The sequence below is a fragment of the Haplochromis burtoni genome, unplaced genomic scaffold (genome assembly GCF_018398535.1).
Source record: "Haplochromis burtoni strain Fernald_Lab_line unplaced genomic scaffold, NCSU_Asbu1 Contig_230, whole genome shotgun sequence".
NCBI lineage: Eukaryota > Metazoa > Chordata > Actinopteri > Cichliformes > Cichlidae > Haplochromis > Haplochromis burtoni.
In genome coordinates this window covers 12,817-38,842 of record NW_024582591.1, presented here as the reverse complement: position 1 = coordinate 38,842, position 26,026 = coordinate 12,817, and the positions used below count along the sequence as shown (strand labels likewise).

The following is a 26,026-nucleotide window of genomic DNA, read 5'->3' as shown; positions in this document are numbered from 1 at the left end:
ATAAATTTTTAATCAGGCAATTGACCAAAATGAAGCTTTTTCTCATCTTTCTGCCACATTTTGGAGCATGACTGACTTTTGTGTTATTAAATAAGTGCTCTTTGGCAGATATAACGACGCCCTCTCGGGAACATACGCACCAAAAACACTATCGGTGAAGCAGGAGAAAAAATTCTGCAGAAGCAGTGGCAAAACCTGGCTTTAGGCGCTCCTTTGCAAGAAATCATTTTTTTAATGCATTTGAATATATACTGTCTCCAGGTAGGTTCGGATTAAAAACTTCTTCAATATTACAGAACCTTTCTTTGGGCTCACCTACTCGTTCTTAAATGGCACATTTGTATTTTTGCTGCCATTTACCTCATCAAATAAAATATACCTTTAAGTCGTTGTTGGAGTGCTGTGGGCTGGCCCTGCCATTTATAAATCGAAGTGGTTTTAAGCCAGCCTTCAATGAAATAGTGGAGCGCAAAGTAGTACTCTTATCCCCACTTGTTTAGTTCTCCCCATTTTTTCACTTTCAACTGTCTGTTTCTTTTTTCGCTCTCATTTTCTGGCTCCGTCTGGCTTTGTTTCCTACAGTCTCTCCTTCTTTCTGTCCCAAGGGATAAAGACCCTCCCAGCCTAGAGCTCGTTGTGCGTGTGTTTAGTAATTAGAATTAAAGTATTAGAGTTAAAAAGGAGGATTTCAGTCTGATTATGATGAAGGAAAAAATAATCCAAACTCTCCCTTATTGAAAAGAAAAAAAATTCAGTGCAATACCACCTTTCAAGTGAACAGAGCTAAACAGACCAAACATGATTTTCTTTTAAGTAAAGCTGTCAGCGGGTTTGTGCATGTTTTCTCTGGGTGTGCATAAAAATGTTTGAGTGTTTGTAGGTGTGTGGATAAAGTGTGTCTCTTTGTGAGTGGCTATAAGTGAATGGGTCTCATCCGTCTGCCTTTCTTCTTTTTTTTTGCGGTGACTTTTCTTCTCGATTAAAAATGAATGCCTCCCCTTCTGCTCTCTGTCACTTTTCCCTGATTCTGCACCCACTCCCTCTCTTTTTCACTATTATCCCCTCTATATCCTCTCTATTTTCTTCAAGCTATCTCTATATATCACTCTGCGCACGCATGCGTGCACACACACAGTGACACTTTCTTCCCTCCTTGCTCCTCGTAGCTCTCTCTTCCCATCTCATTCTCTGAGACCCCCTCTCTCTCTCTCTTTCTGAACATATTTCATCAAAGGCCCTGCACACAGGTAACACTCACCCTGATCTCATTAACTGCTGCTAAGCGCGCAAGACTTGAAAGAGCACACTGTTTCAAACACACACATGTGCACACAAACACACATACATGTGCACAGACACACACACACACACACACACAGCTTGTATAACCCTAACAGTTGCATAGGACAAGAAAATCAAAGCTGGAACCTTCCAGAGGGCTCATGTATAATTCTTAAACTGAGAAGTGTTATAACAATCTAATGATTTCAGGCTGAGGTGCGAATGCTGAGATAGGCCTTTATATTGGGTCTGTGTATGCATGTGTGTGTGTGTGTGTGTGTGTGTGTGTGTGTGTATACCCCCCTCACTCAGTCTCTGTCCTGTTAGTAGCGGTATTAACCTGGGGTCTCTCTGCTCTCCTGATCAGTGTAACCCCATTAACTCCCATTAAGTCTCATTACTTCCCTCGTGAGGGTCGTTACAGCTTCCTTTATCTCATTACCTAAACACCACAGTATGCATTCTGTGGATTTCTGCTCAGTGCCACATAATTTTTGCAAGTAACTGCGACTCCTTATGTGTTTCATTGGCGGTAGGACCAGGTATGAATGGTGGTTTGTAAGCCTGCGATTGACAGTAATTGAGCAATCCACTTCCTCCCAAAGACGAGAAGGCAGCCCACACTGCCAAGGAAACAGTTTTTTGGGGGGTTTTTTTGAGGCCTGAAGGGCTGTGTGGAGAAACTACCAGAGAGGGGGCAGTAGAGTGACAGCTTGACACAGAGTCATAATTATACATGACTGTCAGAGTGAAATATTCAGCAGCGTGTGGTCATGGGGATGAATTATATATTCACTACTGTGAGGACTTCTGTTCCAGAGTGGGATTTGATGTTGTAGGTGCTGAGAAGGAACGGCTTCTGGAGTCAAATGGAGGGGAAAAACACAGAAACGGAGTGAGCGGTGTGATTAAAAGACATGAAGGGTGGCTACATTAGGTCAGATGTGGAGGAAGTGAAGTTTTACTCAACAGCTCGCAGATCTCTGCAATACTCTAGGTGCATGAAACATGTATGCCAGGCACAAGCGACTTAGAGCCTTACACAGTTTTTTTTTTTATTGTTGTTTTCACTCTAACATATGCTGTTCACAAACTTGCAGTTTAAACACTGAGTAAACGTCCTTCTGGTCATTTGTAGTTAGAGATAATTCACTGAAGCATAATACATACATATTTACAAAAGCGATGAGCGGTTCATTCTGCTTCCACTTTGTACCGTTTCACTTCTTGTTTTTAGTGTGTTGGGAAAGAGGTGTTTTTGGCAAATCATAAAACTTATTGCAATAGCAGTAAAATTTTAGAATAGGTTGCTTTTCACTCCCTATAGCATGTTTGTCAGAATACACAAAGAATAAATCCTAAATGGCATAAATGGAGCAAAGCCTACAAAGCTAGTTCAGGCAGACAATTTGCACAGCACTTCCAGACTCTCATGTGACACAGTATTTGCTGCAACATCCAACTGAGTCTTTGTAATAAGGTGGTGTATTTAAGCTGTCAAAAGCCCCGGTTACACTCCTGCTCTGCCAGTGTAGCTGCTTTTATGGCTCACTTTGCAACTCGTGCTGCCACGGTTACCGCTGCTTCTGCTGCTGCTAAATTTCATCAACAGCTGGTACCTGACCCACACACAGGGCTCATAAGATAGAAGTTTATCTTGGGAGATGGTTGCTCAAGGTCGTAAAATAGTCAAAGATGACGGAAAAAGTCCCGCATAATACAGCACATATGACAGACGTGTCTGCCTCTGATGTTGCTCCCGGATTTATACACCGCATCATTCAAACTGCATGCCTAAAAACCTTGCTATTGTAATATTTATTATCACATATGAGGCTTTCAAATGCAGGCATTATTTATTAAGATCTTAACTCCAAAATGTGATTTAATCCAGCTGACTAAAACCCAGTGGCTGTTGTCAGATTCTGTACATAAACATTTGAAACATCAGATCATTTAACTGGGTTCCATTGCTCATAAAAAAAAAAATAGAAATTCAATGCCTAAAATATCTTTGAGCAGAGCGATGAAGGAGCCAGCTAAGAGAATTGGCAAAAAACAAACAAATAAATCCCCTTAGAAGTCATTTACTTTACAAGAGCAAAGACAGAAGCTAAAACATTTCATATTTCATTTTCACTTGTGAGTTAAGTATGTGGTTAGTGTTGTCATGCCTGGACCAAAATAATAAATCAATCCCAAAATCCGATTCCATGCAAGTCCACCTATTTGTGCAAAGCACCAGAGAGATAATACTGTAGGCTATGTGTTGATATAGAAAGTACCAGATTACAAATTAATTTGGTCACTGTGTTCTTCTGCCGGGAAAGTCCGTATTACAAAACACAGAAAAAGGAACTGATGGAAAAGACTGAAAACTGAGTTACAAAAGTGCAAAAACGTAATACACTAATCCCCGCACATACAAACGTACATGTGTAGTACCACAACAGACATACAATTAGTCCTAAACAGAAAGAAATAGATTTAGTTAGGTCAAATGGTGTGCACTAAAGTGTACTTGGTAGTGTGCACTCAAAAAATAGTTTACTCCAGTAAACATGGAGTAATAATTTTGAGTAAAATGCAACTGAAACATACAAAATCAAAGGTTTATTTATTCAGATAATTAATCATGAAGGAAAATGAGCTTGGTTTAAACAGAATGTTCCAGAATGACCAGATTCCATTAAGGTTATCATTTTATATGTAAATAGATCATATGTAAAGGTTTTGCAAGTTGTCAAATTGCTTAATGTCAGAATTTGGGGCATAAATACTTCATTGATTGTGTGAGCTCTCTGCTGCTCCCCATATTTGTGTCTCTCTAACTTTGGCTCTCTAACCTTTGTATTCAAGGATATTAAAGTTATTAAATAACTTTGCACACACATTAATTGAAATAAAACAGAGGTTACACCAAAGTAGGTTGTAGCTACATCTGTGGTGGCTCCATCTGCGGTTCTATAGTTGTATTTACTTTTAAACCTTTCACTTTTCCCTTATTATAGGATGACTAATCTACATAATACCTGTAGAAGAGCAGCAGACGTTTGAAGCACATGTACCCTTGTTTTGCAGACACCGCACTGGGACAGTCCATCACGTTCTTGCTTGCTATGTTATCACTGATCAAGCTGACTGTTCACGGCAGGCCACGAGGAAATGTTCCCCACCAACATGTTTTCAATTACTCTGGATTTTTGGTATAGTAAGCTTCACTTTGGTGGTTTTATGCAGGATACTACATGATGAATGATAACAGAAGGAACTGCATTGCCTCCAACCCAAACCAGTTTGGACAAGCAGTCCCGAGTAAAGGTCTAATCAGGCAAGCAGATACCTGTGAGTGTTTGTAGAAGCTTTAGGGGCCCAACGCCTCCACATAATTTTAGTGTTATTTTGAGGGGGCAGAATGGGCCGTGTCAACAGCACACACTAAGTAGACCCAATATCCAGAGTCTCAGGTCCCCTCCAGTATTGCATACATCAGTGTTACCAAGACAACCGTTCAATCTTTTAGTCAGGTTTTATAACCACTGTGATTAGGGCTCATAAAGCTGAGACCATAGCCTGATGTTGTTCTGCATTGTAAGAGATAGAGAGACAGATATATGAGCGGAGGCGAGGGAGCACATGTGTGTGTGCGGATGTGCGTGTGGAGTGAAGTGTGTTACAAGGAAAGATTGGATCTGACCCATTAACTTTACAGATCACTCATTGAGCTCCAGAGCACTAGGGGTCAGGAGGGAGATTTCACTGTAAATCTCTAAAACGATCAAAATGATAGACCAGAGAGCTGAGGGACAGCGAGAGGGAGGGAGGGAGAAAGAGAGGGAGAGTAGCAGAGCAACGAGCAAGCACAGCTTGCAGCAATGTTTCTGACTCTGTCCAAAGCCAAGATAAGTTTCACTATGGATGTCATCTGCGTCCAAAGCAGCCAGCTGGACTTTATTTTCCTCTGTTACTCGTGTAAACAATTTGCAAAAGGGAGGTTTTGACAGCTTTGCTATTTTCAGTGTAAATGGTGAAAAAGTACCTTTGGCAAAAAAAATAAAAGGGTTCATAAACCCTCCTGAATTATGAGGATTAGGCAAACCTAATCAGACTAAACTAGTAATGCACAAACAGTTGTACTTCTCGTCTGTTTATTGAGCACATTTAATCAAGTAACTGCAAACTGTGTTGGGTTGTGTCTAAAAAAACAGCTTATTGCGGCAGCGACATTCCTCACATGTTTTTGTTTGTGAGATTTGGACGTTGAGGAGGAAGAGGAGGAGGGATTTTGGACACTTATGTAACTGTGTCTGGTTCTCAACATTTCCAGGACATCTTGATCAACAGTTCTCTGCAGTTCATATTAAATCATCATGGGTGGGTTAAGGTTGGGTTCTGAGTTGGGTTTTCTCACAAACAAATACTGGGTCAGGCAGAAAAACATCCCTCAGCCAGTGACATATTCCTCATCATATTTCAGAGTTGCGCTTTTCCTCCACACATATTGTGCTTTTTTTTTTTTGCTTTTTTTTGCCAAAAACTTCAACTTTTGTCCCATCTGTCCACAAATGGTTTCTGGATGGTCTTTGATAGGTGTTGGCTGCTGGTGTTTTTCTGCTGCACACAGGTTATTTTCACCTATTTTTGGCACTCCACGTTGTGCTGCAGATGGAATTTTTGTAGGGAGCCCGCTGCAGCAGCAGTTCTGAATTTTCTCCATGTATTGAAAGTTTCCCTTATTGAGGACTGGTGAACCCCCAAAATTTCATAAAGGTTTTGTAGCCTATTACTATACTATTACTATCACTGTGATCCAACCTTTTACGAGAGCTGATTTTGTTCCTAATCAGCTTAAATACGCCATATTGTTTTAAGCCGGTACTGATCTGGAGCCCACAAATCAAATCTTATTTTTAAAGTTTTGATGAAGTCATTAGTACAGAGCACAGTGATTATTTTTTCAAACACAAACTTTGTCTTATTAGTTTTTTCAAACTCTGTTTGTCTGTAATTTTGAATCAGATTTTATGTACAATCAATGCACAAATCCTGGTGAATGTTCAAAAACATTTTCTTGCAACTAGCCCTGGGTTATTTTTCCTTCTGGGTCTCTCATATTTCTGCCTTAACCTCCTATGACCCGAACTCTTCCAAAGCATGCTTTTTTAATTCCTCTTTGATATTTGGGCATATTGGCACCCGATGAATGTAAAAACAAAGAATTACCAGATTTTTTTTTTAGCCTTATTTTTGTTTCTAAGAAAAACGAGAGCCACATATGAGGATATTTGTTTAAAATTTCATTAGAACAGTGGCAGTATAATGTCCTCAAGTGGATATCAGGCCCTTGTGTAGAGCAAAATTGAGTATTTTGGTCTAAATAACCCAAAATGTGATGTCCACATATGTGGACGCCAGGTCCTAGGGTGTTTTTAGATGTGGTCTCTGGCTGTGTTGGGTCATGGCCTGCAACCCAAAACATTACTTCAAAAAGATAGCTAAGGAGGTTCACATGAGGACATTCAGCGCCTTAAGGTAAACACAAACAGCAGATGTGTCATGTAGAGGAGGTGAAGCGAGAAGAGGGAAAAGTCTCTGTACTAAACTCTAGCCTCAGACCAGGATGTTTTTTTGCCCTTCTCTTTTGCCCAGTGGCACAGGAGCTTGTTTTCTTGGTCACACCTCAGATCCAATGACCTCTACCCGTCAAACCTCTACAATATTGTGGAACCATTATCTAGAATGACTTCTAACAAACCAACCACCTCTTTGTATTATCGACCTTGATTTTAGACATCCAATCACAATCTACAGGAAATTTTTCTGCTGTGTGTCACTATCACTACAACCGACCATCACACTCAGATAATCTATAACCTGGTGTCCATCTCATCTAGTAACACATGATCAAGGTCTAAGTTCTTCTGCGATCAACGTTCTTCATGTATGTATGCACCGAAACCTTGAACAGCGTGACTAAAAGTCTCTCTTTTTCACTATAACACCAAAGAAAGCTGGATGTTACTCTATCTATAAGCCTCATTTCACGCAGAAAAATCTATTGACATACTATGGGGCTGTAATGCAGTCTGGCTTTTGCTTAGACACTCATATATTGCAGAGTGTAAAGCCAATCATGGTAATGGCTTTAGCCTGGGAATACTGGAAGGCCCAATCATCAGCCTGAGAGTGCCTTTTTTTCAGACTTGACATTTGATATGTGATTGCCGCTTCCATTCAGTTTTGTTTTGATCATCAGAAATCCACCCACACTGTTTTAAGCTAGATTGTTTGGTGCATAGAGCTCAGAAGTACTTAAGTGCAGCTCTTGTGCTCACTGAGGTCTAGCTCTGTGCTTTTGTGCCTGGGCTTTTACTGGTTGAACTCTGAACTTTTGTCTAAGAGGCTAAGGGACTCCTGGTTAGTTATAACTGACCGCTTGATATGGGACAAAACAAACACTGTATCATATAAATAACACTGACCTGCTAGATTTACATAAACTTTAACTATTTTTTTCACCCAGCAGACATTCATTTGTTTACTTTTCTTCTTACTGTATTTACTGATCTGATCAAGCCAGATGCTTTCTCTTGAACACTGCTTTTCCTCTGACCTTGGTATCTTGTGGGAGGAAGAGCAAGTGAGTAATTGTTTACCAAGTAGGAGATTAATTGCAGTTAAGGTCTCTGGCTAATTATGGGCCAAGAACCCAGATCAGCAACAAATTTCATTACTTTTTTTGTTTCTTTGTGCATATATGCATATATACTCGTGTGTGTGTGTGTGTGTGTGTCTGTTTGCATTAGTAAAGTATAGTGATATTTTTGAACAATACATCCACACGCCAACCACTTAGTGATGCAGCACAGCAGAGGGAGTAATTACAGATTAGGACAGGTCACTAGGCCTGAGGTTCACCTCAGCCCTGAACGGTGGAGCTATTTTGGACCTCTGGGAAAATAGGAAGGGCTGCACTCAGAGGCCAGCTTAAGTTACGAGGCTAAGAACATTAATTACTCACTGGGACAACACATGAGTGCAGCTTAGACTGTAATTGGTGGGTTTGCCTACAAACTCCATGAATCAGGGTGCACCTCTTCTGACCACTATATCCCTGACTGATTATGAGGATTGTATTCTTTGACTCCCAGTGAACCACAATTATCCTTATGATATTAAAATAAGTGTTATTTGTTTTGCACTCAAGACCAAGCAATTATGTAGGTACAGGACGTGGGAATTTTACATGTAATATGAGGTGACTGTGATTTTGTCTATGAAGTTTTGTGTGTGTGTTTAATTTGAGGCACGGTTTCCATCTACATGTATGAACCTGTTATGGTGAGCTTGTCTGAGCAGAAACATTCCACACGTTGATTCTTAACTGCGCATTTCCTTCATGTCCTCATATCAACAACTTTCATCTATTGCATAATCTGGGTTTCTTGTGCTGTGACTTTATGTGATAAATTGGGGAAAATATTTTTTTCCAGCTATAGTACATTGAAGTCTTGTTTTCCAGTGTTGCATAATATGTGTGGTTTCCCAGAAGCCTGCCATAATTCTTTACTTTGCCACAGTTTTCCTGGCAAAGCAAAGCACAGAGAGACAGAGAGGCTCAGATAGAAAACTAGGGCTCTCTGAAACCTGCCTCCAACCTTTTGCCATGGAGTTTCCCAGATTAAACAGACTTCAGTCTGAGCCAATCCTAAAATGGGAGGGGATAGACCAATACAAAAACTGACTCAGGACTGAAAAATCTGTCAGTCTAGAAAATGACAGAACAGACACATGAACTTGAGAGGCAGTCAGATGGTTCACTGGCACTTTTTCCAGAAGATTTCCTTATTTGAAGTAACAGTAATTTAGTTACAACTGTCTTGAACTTGGACACATTACCCAGCTGTCACTGGGCTTGCAGAAGACCTGGTAGAGCGTTTTGTTCTTTCAGAACCACAGGAGGTATTCTCCCTTTTTGTGTCAGACTGTGGCCGTGTTGTGTGACAGACTGAGCAGCATGTCAAAGGAGGTGAATTCAGAGAGCGTATCGCTGTGTCCTTTGAGCACACCAGCAGCCACTGAGCAGGAGATGCTATGTATCTTTGGGACGGGGGACTTAGGGCGCTCTCTGGGCCAACGTTTGTTCCAGACTGGCTACAAGGTGGTGTACGGCAGCCGCAGACCCCACAGCTGTGGCCCATTGCCTCCGGGAACTCAGGTACAGAGCATGATGTCTGTTGTTTTTGTTGTTCTTGTTCTTATTTGACAGCTGATATCACAACCTGTGAACTGAAGGATAGTCCTTAACCAAAACAAATACCCGTGTTCAAAGTGCATAGTTAATGCTGTGAGAAAAGCAGCTCTTCTAATCAGGCTTGACCTTGTTTAGCTAAACATGTTTGCTGATAATTTGTGGACATGCAAGCATCTCTCCAGATGTTGCTGTTTTTGTTTGTGCTCTACATTGTGCATTGGTTTGTTTCTTGTCCCGACTGAACTAGAATGTCAAAGTAAATGAAACCATTTGTCAGCGGTCGTGTTACTATGTGTCATGGCCATGCGTGACAGTTCTCCTGTGTTTATGTCTTGTGCAGGCGATGAGTCATGTGGCTGCAGCCCAATCAGCCAGGATGGTTTTTGTTTGTATTCACAGAGAAAACTACAACTTCCTGGAGACGCTTGCACCTCAGCTCAAGGGGAAGGTACCTTGTTGCACAGTGAGATGACTTTGTGTGACAAAGCACTTGGATCATTTCTAACTTTTCATCCACTGTATTTATTTAATTGATTGGAAGGTTCTGGTGGATGTCAGCAACAACCTCAAGAAGAATATGTACCCCGAGGCCAATGCTGAATATCTGCAGAGGTAAGAGGAAACTAGGGCAGTAATGTAATAATATGAAATATTGGGATATCTCATGGACCATGTGGGTTGAATCACCTAAAAAAAAATGTAAGAACATGAGGCAAATGATTGTTGTTTAATAACCAGGCTAATCCCTGGAGCTCAGGTGGTGAAGGGATTTAACACCTTGTCTGCATGGGCCCTTCAGAATGGACCTTCAGATGCCAACAGACAGGTAAAAGCTACATCTGCTTGTTGTGTTACAATCTCCTTGCTCGCATGAATACTAGGGGTCATGTAAAAGGCCTTATAGTAAAAACTATTACGTATTTCCATGCAGAACCACATGCATTTGACAGTCTCTGATATGTTCACACAGCGACTGCTGACCAAGAAGTTAAAAATAATAATCTCTTTCCTAAAGGAAAATATTTCCAACCAAATTATATTATTAACTCATTTTGAAGTTTTGATCAAACCAAAGCCAAGCGAAAGAGGAGGAGAGGAGTCAGCCTCATGTCTTTCCTGAGAATGCTGTCTCTGTGGTATCCTTGAATCAATTAACTCCACACTCTCTCTTAGATCTAAGCTTCCCGTCATGTGTTTTGCTCTCTCACTGCAGCATGTGTGTATTTTTCTGCTCATTTTGATCCAGTTTCGGAGTCCCAGTGGACAATAAATAAAAAATAAAAACCACAGGAGAACGCGTGTGTTGTGGGGAGTACATGTTTATGCACTGGACTATGTTTAATTTTGAGCACCATCAGCAACATTGCATAGGTGTTGAGCATTCCTATGACCACATTGACTGTCAGTGTGTCTCTGTTGGTTGATCATCACGTGTGTGAGATTCATAAATATAAATGTGTAAATGTAGAATGATGAAAACCTGCACTTCTCACATGGGGCGCTTCTTGAGCGTTAAAAAATATAGATTGTTTTTCTTTCCTCTCCAGGTGTACGTGTGTGGGAACAGTCTTGAGGCAAAGCAGGCAGTAATAGAGGTGGCTACCAAATTAGGCTTCACTGTTCTGGACAGGGGGTCTCTGACTGCCGCCAGAGAGCTGGAGGATTTCCCTCTGCAGCTCTTCCCAGAGTGGAGGCTGCCCTTGCAATTGGCCACTGGCCTCACTGCCTTCTTCTTCTTCTATCTACTCATCAGAGATGTCATCTATTCGTATGTGGTGAATGATAAAGACATCTCCTTTAGAATCATGGCATCCTTGGCCAACAAGGTAAATCCTGTTTATTACCTTACAAATTAGCACATGGTACACTTTGAAAAGTCACCGCCAAATGTATCCCATAAAAAATGACTGAACAAATAAAAAGTTTTCACTTAAAACTCATGGTTTTTATCCTCAAAACAACTTCCTGTCTCCTTCTTTCAGGTGTTCCCCATCGTGTCGCTCATTATGCTGTCTTTGTGTTACTTGCCTGGAGTCATAGCTGCCTTCCTTCAGCTCTACAGAGGAACTAAATACAAGTCAGTAATCAAAATAGGATGCAATTATATTTAATCCCAGCAGAGAGGTGTGCAATTTTCTAATCATTTTTGTGCCATACTACTCAAACCCATGTTTCAGGCGTTTCCCCGACTGGTTGGATCGTTGGATGTTGTGCAGGAAACAGCTGGGACTCGTAGCTCTTGCTTTGGCTTCTCTGCATGTGCTCTACACTCTTATCATCCCTATCAGGTGTGTAAGAGCTGCGCATCTTCATGCCTCTTCATTAAACATCTGGGACTGTTTATAACTGCTCACTAGAATAACATTGTTTGGGAAGATGTACATGGTCCCAAATGTCATTGACTTTCTTTTGGTCTCTGGTCACCACATCGTTGACAAATGCTTCATGTGTGGATTCAACTTTAAGCACTAGTTTTAGACTACCCATAGATGACATGTCAGGGTCTGGTTGCCTAGGTAACCCTTTCACATATATACAGCTATAATGATAAGCCTAAATCATGCTTTAATAAACTTGTGAATAATGTTAATTCAGCAATTCTTGTGAAGTCTTCATCTAGGTTTTATTTCAGATCTTAAAGAGTTATGCCCATCTGAATTGTCCACATGATTTTTCTCTAAATAATCATTTTTGCCCTCAGATATTATGTGAGATACAGACTGGCAGCACATACTATCTCACAGGTAAGACTTGGAAACATTTTTAATCATACCTAGTTCCACCACTCCGTAAACAGCTGGTAAAAATGTTTACTGTGGTTTTAAGATCAAGGAGAACAAAACGTCACCGTTTGACACCACCATGGCCTGGCGTACTGACTCGTACTACGTTATTGGGATTCTGGGATTTGGCCTGTATCTCCTTTTGGGAATAACTTCCCTCCCTTCTGTCAGCAATGTGCTCAGCTGGAGAGAGTTCAGCTTTATACAGGTAAGACAGATATAAAATGTAGTATCTAAAGTGATGTATCTCTAGCAGAAGGGGATTGATCTTTGAATTTGTTAGAAGTCTGGCAGCCAAGTTTTCAATGAGCTGGAAGCAGAAGAGGAGGGATTTATAGTAGCCCAAACATCATGAGATGAAAGCATGGAGCACTTTAGCAAGACCTGCTAGACAGTAAAGAAAAGAAAGTAATAAAAACGTTAACTGGAGAAAGCTTAGACCCAACGTTGCCTTGTAAACCTGTCCTAACAAGTTAATAGAATTGACCTGCTCATCCACTTATTTAGAAAATATAGCTGACTTAAAATGTTCTTATTGAATAAAAGAGGCCAGAATTATATACTGTACCCTGTTAACTTAAGTTGTGATTCAAGAGCCAGGGTCCGTTTATCAAAGACATCTACAGGGAGTGCAGAATTATTAGGCAAGTTGTATTTTTGAGGAATAATTTTATTATTGAACAACAACCATGTTCTCAATGAACCCAAAAAACTCATTAATATCAAAGCTGAATGTTTTTGGAAGTAGTTTTTAGTTTGTTTTTAGTTTTAGCTATTTTAGGGGGATATCTGTGTGTGCAGGTGACTATTACTGTGCATAATTATTAGGCAACTTAACAAAAAACAAATATATACCCATTTCAATTATTTATTTTTACCAGTGAAACCAATATAACATCTCCACATTCACAAATATACATTTCTGACATTCAAAAACAAAACAAAAACAAATCAGCGACCAATATAGCCACCTTTCTTTGCAAGGACACTCAAAAGCCTGCCATCCATGGATTCTGTCAGTGTTTTGATCTGTTCACCATCAACATTGCGTGCAGCAGCAACCACAGCCTCCCAGACACTGTTCAGAGAGGTGTACTGTTTTCCCTCCTTGTAAATCTCACATTTGATGATGGACCACAGGTTCTCAATGGGGTTCAGATCAGGTGAACAAGGAGGCCATGTCATTAGTTTTTCTTCTTTTATACCCTTTCTTGCCAGCCACGCTGTGGAGTACTTGGACGCGTGTGATGGAGCATTGTCCTGCATGAAAATCATGTTTTTCTTGAAGGATGCAGACTTCTTCCTGTACCACTGCTTGAAGAAGGTGTCTTCCAGAAACTGGCAGTAGGACTGGGAGTTGAGCTTGACTCCATCCTCAACCCGAAAAGGCCCCACAAGCTCATCTTTGATGATACCAGCCCAAACCAGTACTCCACCTCCACCACTCACTCTCATTTCATCAGTCCATAAAACCTTAGAAAAATCAGTCTTGAGATATTTCTTGGCCCAGTCTTGACGTTTCAGCTTGTGTGTCTTGTTCAGTGGTGGTCGTCTTTCAGCCTTTCTTACCTTGGCCATGTCTCTGAGTATTGCACACCTTGTGCTTTTGGGCACTCCAGTGATGTTGCAGCTCTGAAATATGGCCAAACTGGTGGCAAGTGGCATCTTGGCAGCTGCACGCTTGACTTTTCTCAGTTCATGGGCAGTTATTTTGCGCCTTGGTTTTTCCACACGCTTCTTGCGACCCTGTTGACTATTTTGAATGAAACGCTTGATTGTTCGATGATCACGCTTCAGAAGCTTTGCAATTTTGAGACTGCTGCATCCCTCTGCAAGATATCTCACTATTTTTGACTTTTCTGAGCCTGTCAAGTCCTTCTTTTGACCCATTTTGCCAAAGGAAAGGACGTTGCCTAATAATTATGCACACCTGATATAGGGTGTTGATGTCATTAGACCACACCCCTTCTCATTACAGAGATGCACATTACTTAATATGCTTAATTGGTAGTAGGCTTTCGAGCCTATACAGCTTGGAGTAAGACAACATGTATGAAGAGGATGATGTGGACAAAATACTCATTTGCCTAATAATTCTGCACTCCCTGTATATAATCCCACCACTTTTTACAATCAGAGGAACTGTCCTCCGATGGTCACTAAAACAAATGTAGGTTTTCCATCTTTGATTTATAGTATGTGGTTCGTGCAAACTCATATTGGCACATCAGCGAAACAAAACTCTTGGCCTGATGAGTGAATCCTGTTTATAAGAAGAAAAACTTCAAGTCACAAGTGGAGGAATGAGAGTGTGGGATTTTTCCCTGGAGCTGGCCCACTGATGTTCCGAGCAATCCATCCAACAGATTTGTGCTTGTACAGAAGTTGGCGTCTTTGCTTATTACTGGAATCAATTAATATCAGATAGAAAATGGAAAACATGCTCTCCATCTAGAGCAGGGGTGTCAAACATAAAGCCTGGGGGCCAGAATCAACCCGGTGAAGACTCCAAACCAACCAACTGGATGGTTTTGGAAAACAGAACATTTGGACATTTACATCTGTGTTTTCAAAAGTTTTACAGATTTTCCTGATGATAAAGAGATTCCCCGTGGCTATCCATACAAAGCCAAACTAATTAAGTTATAGATTTCTATAATTTAAAGATGTCAGAAAGATAAAATGTGTTTGACATCCCGGATCTACAGTAAATGAGTATTTTTGCTAGTCTCTGGTTTACTCAATCACGCTTAAAAATAAAAACAAAAATAACAGAAGTTTCAAAACACATTTTTTTAAACAAAGAACAAATAAACACAGTGGTAGGAAAGAGCATTTCTGTGATATTTAATCTGTCAATTTCTCATAAAATGAATACAATAAAGCTCATTGGTAAATTTAATTTGTTTCAACTGATCATCTCTTCACTTGGCCAGGAAAAGCTGCAAATGACAACCAGATTGATGATTCAGTTAACACACGGATGCTTTTTATGAAATATCCCTCGTTGGCACTCACTTCTAATATGTCGGCTGGAGATGCTTTAAAGTGCACCCTGAAATTTTCCACGTACTGCTACTCCACTATTGCCCCTATTTATACTCGAGGCTGCTGAGGAGCAGTTAGTGTGAAAATTGACAGAGAGGCTACTGCACCTTCAAGGAAGGATTCTGGCAGAAAAATTGTTTGGTAAATTCTTCACATTGTGTCTAATTTGCAAAGGTACAAACTGTGACTGGCAAGTACAAATGTGGATAGGAAAACACACACATGGGCCAGGCAGCTGTGTTTAAGTTCCCACTGGAAACAAACTGTCAGAAATCTGTTAGTTATATTTCCCTCCTTCTCTTTCTAACTCTGTCTTTACTTAAACAGACACAAATAATGTTTACCTTTGTTCCCACTCTGACCAATCAAAAATGAAATGGGACACACTACAGGGAACAAACTCATTCATAAATGTATCTGGGTCATGTCAAGCTCATATTCTTATTCCACCCCTCCCTTTACTCCAGCCCAAATTAGAGCAGAGATTTAAATGTTAAGTTATGCATCAGATGTAATTTGGGGGCATATATTATCCTGGGCCTCAGTCCTAAGGCTTTGTTCATGTGTATATAATGTATTTAAATGTGCACAAGTATGTATGTGTACCTTTATGTATATGAGTACACAAAGTCAAAGAGTGCATGCGTTGCACATATGGAGCTATGTCTCTATTAAGGTCAGCTTGTCACTGCAGTTTTTGACTTCATATAAAAGAAAAGAAATTGTCTTTTATCTTTATTCTTTTTTTTTATTTTATTCACATTTATCCTTCAGCACCTCTCTCCTCTGAGTAGCTGAGGCATTCACACACAGACGACATGTTCCTTATGCATAGATGCAAACAAGTCTGCCAGAAAGAAAACTGACTGCACATCATAACATCAATGCTTTCTGAAAATAAATGGGCGAATGAAATGTAACATAATGAACCTGTTTCATTGTTTTACTGTCTTTCAGTCTAAGCTGGGCTACCTGACACTGTTCTTCTGTACATTTCACACCTACCTGTACGGCTGGGATGAGTTTCTTCAGCCTTCATCCTACAAATGGTTTATGCTCCCTGGCTACATGCTTAGTCTGGTGGTGCCTTCCGTGGTGTTAGTGCTCAAGCTGCTTCTCCTCCTGCCTTGCGTGGACAGCACTCTCACCCGGATTCGACAGGGCTGGGAGAGAACTGATCCCGAGCAAGAACGCAAAAAATTACTCCTAACATAAGGCAATGGCACTGCAGGTACAAATGAATTATAAACACAGACGCAAAGGCATAGATGTCATAGAGCCAGGATTATATGTTTACAAGAAAACTGTTCAGTGTTGTAAACGTGGTACATGTAAAAGCAGCTTTCCTTTGCCTTTGTGTTCGCCTCCATTGAAGCTCAATAATTTCCACATGTACCTCCAGAAGCGTTACACAATGTAATCTGAGATTCTGTGTTGTGTCCTCTATGACATCCTTATAAAAAATAAAGAAAAAAGAAAAAATACTATCAATCTGAACTTGCAGTGTGTAGTGGGTTATGTTTATTGCATTTATAGTTACGTATTTGGTTCTCACTGCTTTTCCTTTGTTCTTTCTTGTTAAACACTCATTATGTTATCTGTAACCACTGTAAATACTCTTTAAAATAAACAGCAGTGTAACAGACCAAGATTGTCTTGTCTTGTCTCTATTTCTATATCTCTTTCTATCCAGAAGCTCAAACTTTGGGAGATTTCCCTGCTGAGTTGGCTGTGTCTCGTTTAGTCGTCTCGATCTGATCCCTCTCCAGGGTTCATCCCTCTGGCTGATCAGATAGCGTTCTCTCAGAAACATTTGGCCTGAAAACCAGCCTTCTCCCCAGTCACCTCTGGATCTCATCACTAGGAAAGAGGAATTTAAGACTCCTCCATCACCGTCGTCTGTTGAAAGAATCTATTGTTGGGTTGTCACAGTTCAGATAGCCCCGTGATGTTGCGCTGCATCAAGTCATTTCCTGAAGTGAGTAAGAACACGTAAACGTCATTTTATTAGTAGCTGTAAATGAAATCTAATCATGACAAGTACAGGTGTAGATGTGAAAGAATGTATTCAAAGTAAAGGATACACCAAGACAAAAAACACGAGAAGGGGTAAAACACACAAAACCTAACTAAACCTAGCATAATGAACTCCAATTCCCCCCCATGGTCCCGAGTTATGGCATGAACCAATTTGTAGTCTTCCTTTAAAGCTCGCTCCGCCCCTTTTCCACCTCTTGGCTCCTTAATCAAGGGACTGGAACAGCTGCAACTAAGGTAACTCAGAAAACAAAAGATTAATCATACATAACAGTGTAAACTAAAATGTGCGCACTTATTTTAGAATGCAGTGTTATGTGGATATGTGAATTAATTCTAAACCAAAACCAGTTATTTATTGTCCTGTAAATTAATTCCTATATTTAAAGAAAGACAAATGTGAATGCAATGTTACTTATAAGCCTCTACACTAACATGGTGGGTATTACCACTGTGTGGCTGTAAGTGCAGCCATCACACTGAGATAAAAACCTTCCGGTCTCATAAAGTTGCCTTTTAAATGGGCCTTATCAGTTAAAGATCTATACCACTGCTGGTGGTGTCAGTCAAAGTTGAACTTTTTGCCCTATCCATAAACGGGGGAAGTGATAACAACTAACTTGAGCCAGTTAGGATATGAAGGAGTGCCCTTATAACGCCATCTAATAAGGACAGTCCAAGGAATGCTATCTCCTGGTAATGATAACACTTAATAAAGCAATTAAAGGACTCCAGAGACAAAATATAAACTAAGAGGCAGTTTTATTGCTGGGAGTTACAAATGAAAATACAAAATACAACGTCTTGACGTGGCAAGGCATGAACCACATACACAGAACTTCAAGCTAGACACAAGAAATGAAACAGAGCACACAGCGCAGAGAAAACTCAGCGGCAAGACTGACATGAAGACTGACGACATGACAGGAAACAGAAGGAAACTGAGGACTTAAATACACGGGGGAGGCAAAACAAAACATAACACACGCAGGACAAGAGACTATCAAAATAAGACAGGAAGTAACACACAGTAAGACCCAGGCTGTATCCCAATTCAGGGTCTGCAGCCTTAAAGGCCGCATTTTAAGGCCGATTACGTCACAGCGACGCGACGAAGGCTGTCCCAATTCGAAGGCTGCTCGAAATGCGGCCCTCATATGCGTCCTTCATTTCCCTGAATTTTAAGGACGTGGCGGTGTAGACTTCATGGCCCAACATATCCCATAATGCATAGCGCGGCAGTGGATGTGGATAATTTTGCAGAAAAAAAACGGCGGATGAGGGGCGCCCGAAGAGTAACTTAGTAAACTAAGTACTGAATGTTTAAAAACGAAGAACATTAAAACATTACTCTTGGCCACATGTCGGCAAAGTTATGTGACATTAGTGACGTTTGTACTAACTTGGTTTTAAAGCCTTTACTTTAAAATATACGCCGTTCAATAGCTGACCTTAATCAGAGAATGATCAAAGCTCATGTAGAAACAAACAAACAAATGAACAAAAGATTTTCTCCTTCATTTCTGTCAAACAAAGCTGTATGAAACGTTTCCAGCTGTTAGTATCATGGTTGCTAGGCAACCTGGGCAGCGCAACGGAGGCTAGACTGTCCCATTTCACAAGCCTCGCACTTCCGGCCTTAGCGGTCTTTAAGTACGCGGCCCTTGAGGATCGTTAAGGCTGCGTACTTTAAGGCTGCAGACCCTGAATTGGGATACAGCCCCAGACTAAGACATGTGAACTAGACAGTGGGATATGACCGGGCTGAGGAACAGAGAAGGAGAGAGGGACACATGGGGAAACATAGGTAAACATGGAGACGAGGCCGACTTTCACAGAAGTCGATGAGGACAAAACAAAAAACATCAAAAGCAACCTAACAATGTCAAACAAGACTAGAGACTCAAGAGTAAACCGCACAAAGCTCAAACTTAAATCATCTTCTTAAGGTAAAAATGCACAAGAAAAATCAAAATGCTGGGTCAAAAATTCAGGACCATGACATAAAGACTTAACACTTATTTGATGCTTTCCTAGCAAATACTCAAAACACCAATTACCTTCTGTTTTGCAAGATGCTAGAAATAAAGCAAGTGCTCGTTGGTATTGATGTGTGATGTCCATGTGAGGGATTGTGTGTTTTTGTTTGTTTTATTGTGACATCCACAAGAAAATAGCTACACACCTGGGAATACCATCAGCTGGAGGGCACTGCATGGAGTTACAGACTTTAGAAAGAGTGCTGAACAGGCACATGCACAGATAGACCCCAGGTGGTGCTCAAGCACCTGACCCTTTGGGCAGGAAAGTTTTTTCTCCCACGTGTGTCTATTTTATAATTTTACATTTTAATTTCAAAGTAGTCCCATGGCATCAATTCCTAATTGAAAGCATGTAATGCCCAACAATTGTGTTTTTATAATTCTGCAATGCCGTACACCCCCTGGCCTCTGCATCGCCTTTCCTTGTTGTCACAATCAGTTGCTCGTGCCATTGAAGAGCTCTGAAGAGCAGCGTCACATCTCAGACCTGCTTTTACTGATTACAGACAGGTAACATTAGTGTCTGCACTGGCCTCATCCACATTTGTTATTGCTATGTAATTAAAAACCACTAAAACACATCAATTTAGGCAGTTAAACATTAGCAATTATACCGCAACATTAGCTTATCAAATGCAAGGTACTTTAAAATGCACAAGAGAAGTCACTTTCACTCTTTGTATGACAGCAGAAATAATTACGTGATCATTAGTCTAATATTTTGGAATGTTCAAAACTGAACTATTATCAGTACCATTGTTCATTACATTATTATTATCATTATGAATGCCTTAGTGTAATACAGAATAACCATTAATTATCATGTACAACGTTAACTTTGAATTTACCAATGACAGCTCTATGAGAACAAAGGACATGTTATAAAACAGCAAGACAGAGATCGACAGCAGGCGTCCCTCTCCTGTCCACGATCATGCCATCAAACAGTGAGGAAGATGAAAGAACAAGTAGCTTATATAAGCAAGTAATAGCTGTGGTCCTGGATACCATTAGATTTTTTAATATATATGCCACCAAAATTTGGCCTTTATTGTGTTGTTAGCTATACAATGTAGCATCAGCTACAACTCTTAGGCATCACTTTGAGAATTTTCCATAATAATTTCATATCTCACTGTTTTGTTTCCCTTAGTCAAACGTTTTGAGCTCATTAGTCTCCCGTTTATCAGTTCATGGTTTAGTTGAGTAGTAGTACAAACCAAGGAAGTTTCAACTGAACTGACCTTCACCACTGTAGAATTATCATCATACTGCAGATTACAGCAAAAAAGAAAAAAGTAGGAAAAAAGAAGAAGTGGATGAAGGAAGTGAACACACTGACACAGACAAACCGCCAGAAATGGGGAAGAAGTATATAAAACTCAAACTTTCACAGCATTCACAACTGCTGCACAGACAGTACCAGACACAGATTTCAAGGTAAGTTGAGACTTTCAAAACTGGCATGTGTAAGAACGTAAACTTCATTCTGTTATATACAAAACTTCATTTTGTTTTTACAACGAGCAATACAGGTGAAATAGATAATTTACGCCTCTATTGTTTATTGTAGGAATCCAAAGCAAGCAGTAAACTGGTGTCACTAGTCTTGAGAATAATTCGAAAAAGTTCCATTTATATAATTAGGTATAATTTGTGCTTGTATTAGATGAAGCTGTTCCCTGTACTGGTGATGCTGACAGCATGTGCTGCAAGACCTCAAGGTATTTTGGTTTTTTCTGAACAAAGTGAATACAACAGCAGATTTCTACGATGTTCATGTATTTTGTTATTCACTTTTAATGATACTTTGTTTTTTAATTACGTTATTAAAATTTCTAGCCAATATTTGTAACAAGACTGAAAAACAAAAAGGATTTACATACATTTAAAATTTGTATTTTTAATGTTGTTTCTTTCTGGCTTCATGTGAATTTGACTCATTGAAAACCTTTGAGAAAAATATAGTATTTCCTTCTTTTAAGTTTTCTTATTAATCTTATTAATTTCTTATTAAATGTGAGTGTTGGTGGGACCCCGCGCACATGCTTCTCTGTGTTCATAATTTCCTGCATTTTCCTTTTTCGTAAAAAAAGGAAAACCACTTGAGAAGTGTCTTCCTCTTTCTCTCTTCTCAGATTTGTCTGGTAAAATGTTCACTTTCCCACTGGAATCCAACAGAGCTCATGTGAGGCTGAATGCGTCGAGATTGGATTTCAGTTCTTTAACACTCTGTCACAGGTAGCAATGAATATGTATGCATTTCCTATAAGAAGCAACTGTATCTCTGATTGTGAAATAAGTCATCCTTTGCCATGCCTACAGATCATTTACAGACCTTAAAAGAGACCACGTTTTGTTCTCTCTGGCTACACCTGTTCATTCCAATGACTTCCTGATCTTCTGGGATGGTACAAATAAAGAGATTGAGCCCCATATCAAGGACAGGAAAGCTGAATTTGGAGGACGAGACTACAAGCCAAACATGTGGCACTCTATCTGCACCACGTGGGACTCTGAGTCTGGACTGGTGCAGATTTGGTTTAATGGGCTACCTTCGATTAGGAAATTTGTCAGCACTGGAACAAACATCGTAGGACCTGTTATAATAATTTTAGGACAGGTACATGTTTTATTGATAAATTATAAATACTTATTTAGAGTCAGTCAGTCACTAATAATGTACTATATGTACTATAATATACGATGTAGTTTTAATCTATTGTATCTCAAACACTGCATTCTTTACAGGAGCAAGATTCCCACGGTGGCGGATTTGACATTAAGCAGTCTTTCGTTGGCATGATGTCTGACGTCCACTTGTGGGATCACATCCTTTCCTCCTGTGAAATTCAAAACTATGTGGATGAACTAAACTTCACGCCAGGGAATGTGTTGAACTGGAGCGCACTGGAATTTGAGATCTTAGATAAAGTACTGATAGAAAATAAACTCATGACGTGTCACTAATCAGAAAATTACAAAGTCAAAAATCTGGTCAAAAAACTACTTTGTTTTTATGGCCATCATAAAGAATATTTGATGATTTTTTTAAACCCTTTTACGATAATCATATGAAAGCGTTACACTGGTCGCTGTGATTACGTTACATGTTGGTTAATCCATGAACAACATTGAGAACAAAAACTGGTGAGCATAAATATAAAAAAATAAAAAATAATTTTACGAATTTCTAATTGTAAATTTATTGTAAAGTGAACAATAAATTGACAATTCATCAACTTGTGCTATAAATGTTTTTCTAGTCAGTGCATGACAATAAAATGTAAAAAAAAGAAAAGAAAAGAAGAAGAAGCTTTTTTTTTTTTTTTTTGCCAAAATATCACCATCAGCACTGTGTCACGAAGTGCAATCGACAGAGAAGTCCAAACTTCTCCATTAAATCTGAAAACTCTGCATCTCTGCTTAAGTATTTCAACTTAATCTAAAAGGCGATGTTTTAGATGTCGCCCTCTACTGGCCAAAACTGATAAATGCAGTTTTTTTCCTTGATTTGGCTTTTTTTTTTAAATAATCAGATCGTTCGAGTACTATTTGTGTAATTTTATGATTAAATGGACCTATACCATATACACAGAAGACTCTGGGATTTTTATTGTTTATGTGAGTAGTTCCTTTTTGACAGATGCCCCACAGTGGTGCAATCCGTGAAACTCACAGATGAACACACACTGTGTAAGAACACTGATAGCTGTGTTTGTTTTATTTGTTTAGATCAAACATGACAAAACACATAAAAGTGTTTTTAGATTACCATAGAGCTGTTTAACGCACACATCTATTAAATCTTCATGTATTTACAATACAGAAATGGCATTGCCATGAAAATTGTGTTGCTATGTTCAGTTCAAATGTTCAAACGATCAATGAGTGTAAGTAAACAAGTCCAAGGAGCACATGCAGGAGCAAACAAGTGCTTTGCTAATAAAATGGGGGGAAACGTGCACTCACGTGGACTTTTGATTGCCGTGCAGGTCGTTCTTCAGCCAAACAAATACTAACTGTCAATAAAAGTCAATAAAACTACTTCTGCCTTTCATGCATCCAAAATCAAAGTGAAAGTACAGAGACTTGATCTGTAAATGACTGCAGAATATCAGCTCTGGTAGAAAAACAACTCACCAATCACCTCTATTTTTGATATTTTTGTTGGGAACTAAAGAGAACCTCTTGAAGGCTTGATTCTTAGTGTTAGTGACCTTCTGCATTTCCACTAAAAAATAAAAAAAATATAAATTCAACAGTAAATTTGCATTTCTTACATGTAACTTAGCACTGGCTGGAATTAAATAGGACACAATAATGCTATAAAGTGCGTAAGATATTTTAGTTTGGACCAAACTGTAATGCAACTGGTGACCAAAGTAGGACTTACAGCTTTATTTACAGTCTCCCACTTTCAGAGGCTCAAAGGAAGTTTATCAAACTAATATAAGGATTGTTTTAATATGACAATAGGATGAAAATTCTTTACTGTCTGGAATCCAGAACCCATGAACATCATCCGATGTGTGTTTCCTGGCTTTAGATGCTCTCCAAGGCCTTTATAGCAGCCACATTCACTTGCTGCTTGTTTGTGGGTTTTTCAGCCGTCAGTTTTGTCTTTGGAAACTGAAAAACTAATTAAGTCAAGTTAAATTTGGTTTAATCTGTCCAAAGATTTGTTTCCTGTGCATGCCCTTTTACATGTTTTCTGGCAAAGTCTACTCAGCCATTTTTGTTCCAAGTGTAACCAGTTGTTAGCACTTTGTAAACTCTGCATTTATGCTCAGGAAGGTTTAGCTTGGTTGCAGACTTTAAAAATAATATATCTGCTTCATTGAGATTGTAGTTTCTTAACAATGGTCTTCCAGGCCTTTTGGCATTTAGTGTGCAGCAGGTTTATTTTATTTTTCACCCTGATGATGGTCATAAGATGCAAGAAAAAGCTACCAAATTACAAGTTTAACACTTTGAATTATCTCCAGATCTTTTATCTGCTAACTCTGACATGAAATATTGAATAAACAGATCTGATTTGGCCATGAAACTACTCATATAGATAATACAATTTTATATAATATATAATATTGTATTATACATTGTCGCAGGATGCCCTGAGCTACAGAAAACTTATTTCTAAGTCAAATATTAAAAATCTAAGCAATGTTTGATTTGTAATATGAGTAGTGTCTTTGTATTAGATGGCACTGTGGCTTCTATTGTTGATGCTGGCATCATTGGTGCCAGTCCTAAAAGTACAGAAGATAAATATTAAAATGACACTCAAAGAAAATTCATGCTGATGAAAATTGTGTGCATGATTTAGATATGTTAAGTTTTAATGCGTGTTATCGCTTAGTGGTTTGATTTAAGGATGAAACTAACATTACTAGATCTTAAACCCATGCCTCCTACAGCAACAGCAATAGATAAATTATACAGGTTGTCCATAATTGTATATCTATTGTCTTATAGACTGTATTTTGACTGTATGGCTGCTCCATAAATTCACTGACTTGTTGTGCACTAACAACGAGTTCACCAGGCTAAGTAAACAAGTCCAATGTCCAAAGGTATGTCAGAGATAATGAAGCTTTGGCAAACATAAATATCAGAGTGGATTAGCGGGAATTTTGGCAGCTCACAAGGACGAAGTTCATATTTTTGGTAGAGCAGCTTTTAAAATGTTTAATGTTTCAGAGAAGACATGCATCTAACTATTAAAGATGCTTCTATCATATACTTCTATAGACTGTTTTAGACTGAGATATGACAACAACACAACTCATTTGTGTGTCTAGAAAGGAGGGAAAAAATGACGGCCAAGTCCTCACTAAAGCAAAAGTACACTGAACTACTTTTGTTTCACAGGGTAGATAATGCTCATTTCAATGCTCTAAAGTAATATTGTTTTAAAGTAATATTGTTTTAAAGTAATATTGCTACTACAACTGCTTCCTCTTGCCCATAGTGGCCATAAAGAGATCTCAGTTAGACAAAATAACAGGATCTTTCAATGGTGCACTTTTGTACAAAATGCCTCTGTGTTACTGGACTCACTGTCTATGGTCATACAAAGGAGGGAAAAGAACTTTCGAAAATATCAATTTAATCTGACTAACTCAGACTCCCAAGCTTTATGGTAGCATAGAAAGAGGACTATGGAATTCACTTTTCATTGGAGAAGAGACCTCTTCTCAGCCATTATAATTAGAGCAGTAAATACACAATGTCATGTGAAGCATCCTTTCAGAGACTTGAAAATGTGACCCACATGTTTCAGATGTTAGAATGACATCGTAATACATTATTTTTACTATTGCTTTCATAAATCCTAGTGCAGTCGAGCGCAATAGGTCACCGAGTGCAGTAAACTGATGGATTTTACATTTAACACCTTTTTTTTCCTTCACAAAAATGCAACTATATAGTATTCAATGAGTAAATGACATGGTATATCAAAATGTCTATTAAGTGTTACGGGTCTGCTGTTCTGTGGTAGCAAGTTGTTCTTCCTCTGTTGTTGACTTGGCTGTCTCTGACCACTACTGTGTGTTTTTTAACATCACCGGTTTTAT

General features: G+C 39.3%; 2 protein-coding genes across 2 annotated transcripts; both read left to right on the top strand.

Moving 5' to 3' along the window:
- Window positions 1–8,947: 8,947 nt before the first annotated feature.
- Window positions 8,948–17,012, top strand: LOC102290641 (metalloreductase STEAP4). Its single transcript, XM_005937537.3, has 10 exons — window positions 8,948–9,499; window positions 9,876–9,983; window positions 10,077–10,147; window positions 10,274–10,361; window positions 11,083–11,361; window positions 11,518–11,612; window positions 11,713–11,823; window positions 12,237–12,279; window positions 12,362–12,526; window positions 16,324–17,012. The coding sequence occupies exons 1-10, from the start codon at window positions 9,299–9,301 to the stop codon at window positions 16,579–16,581; spliced, it is 1,419 nt and encodes a 472-aa protein (XP_005937599.1). The 5' UTR covers window positions 8,948–9,298; the 3' UTR covers window positions 16,582–17,012.
- A 3,797-nt stretch (window positions 17,013–20,809) lies between these two features.
- Window positions 20,810–23,040, top strand: LOC102290136 (serum amyloid P-component). Its single transcript, XM_005937535.3, has 5 exons — window positions 20,810–20,885; window positions 21,115–21,169; window positions 21,584–21,686; window positions 21,771–22,068; window positions 22,197–23,040. Exons 2-5 carry the CDS (start codon window positions 21,115–21,117, stop codon window positions 22,413–22,415), a joined length of 675 nt encoding a protein of 224 aa, XP_005937597.1. The 5' UTR covers window positions 20,810–20,885; the 3' UTR covers window positions 22,416–23,040.
- The last annotated feature ends 2,986 nt before the right edge of the window (window positions 23,041–26,026 follow it).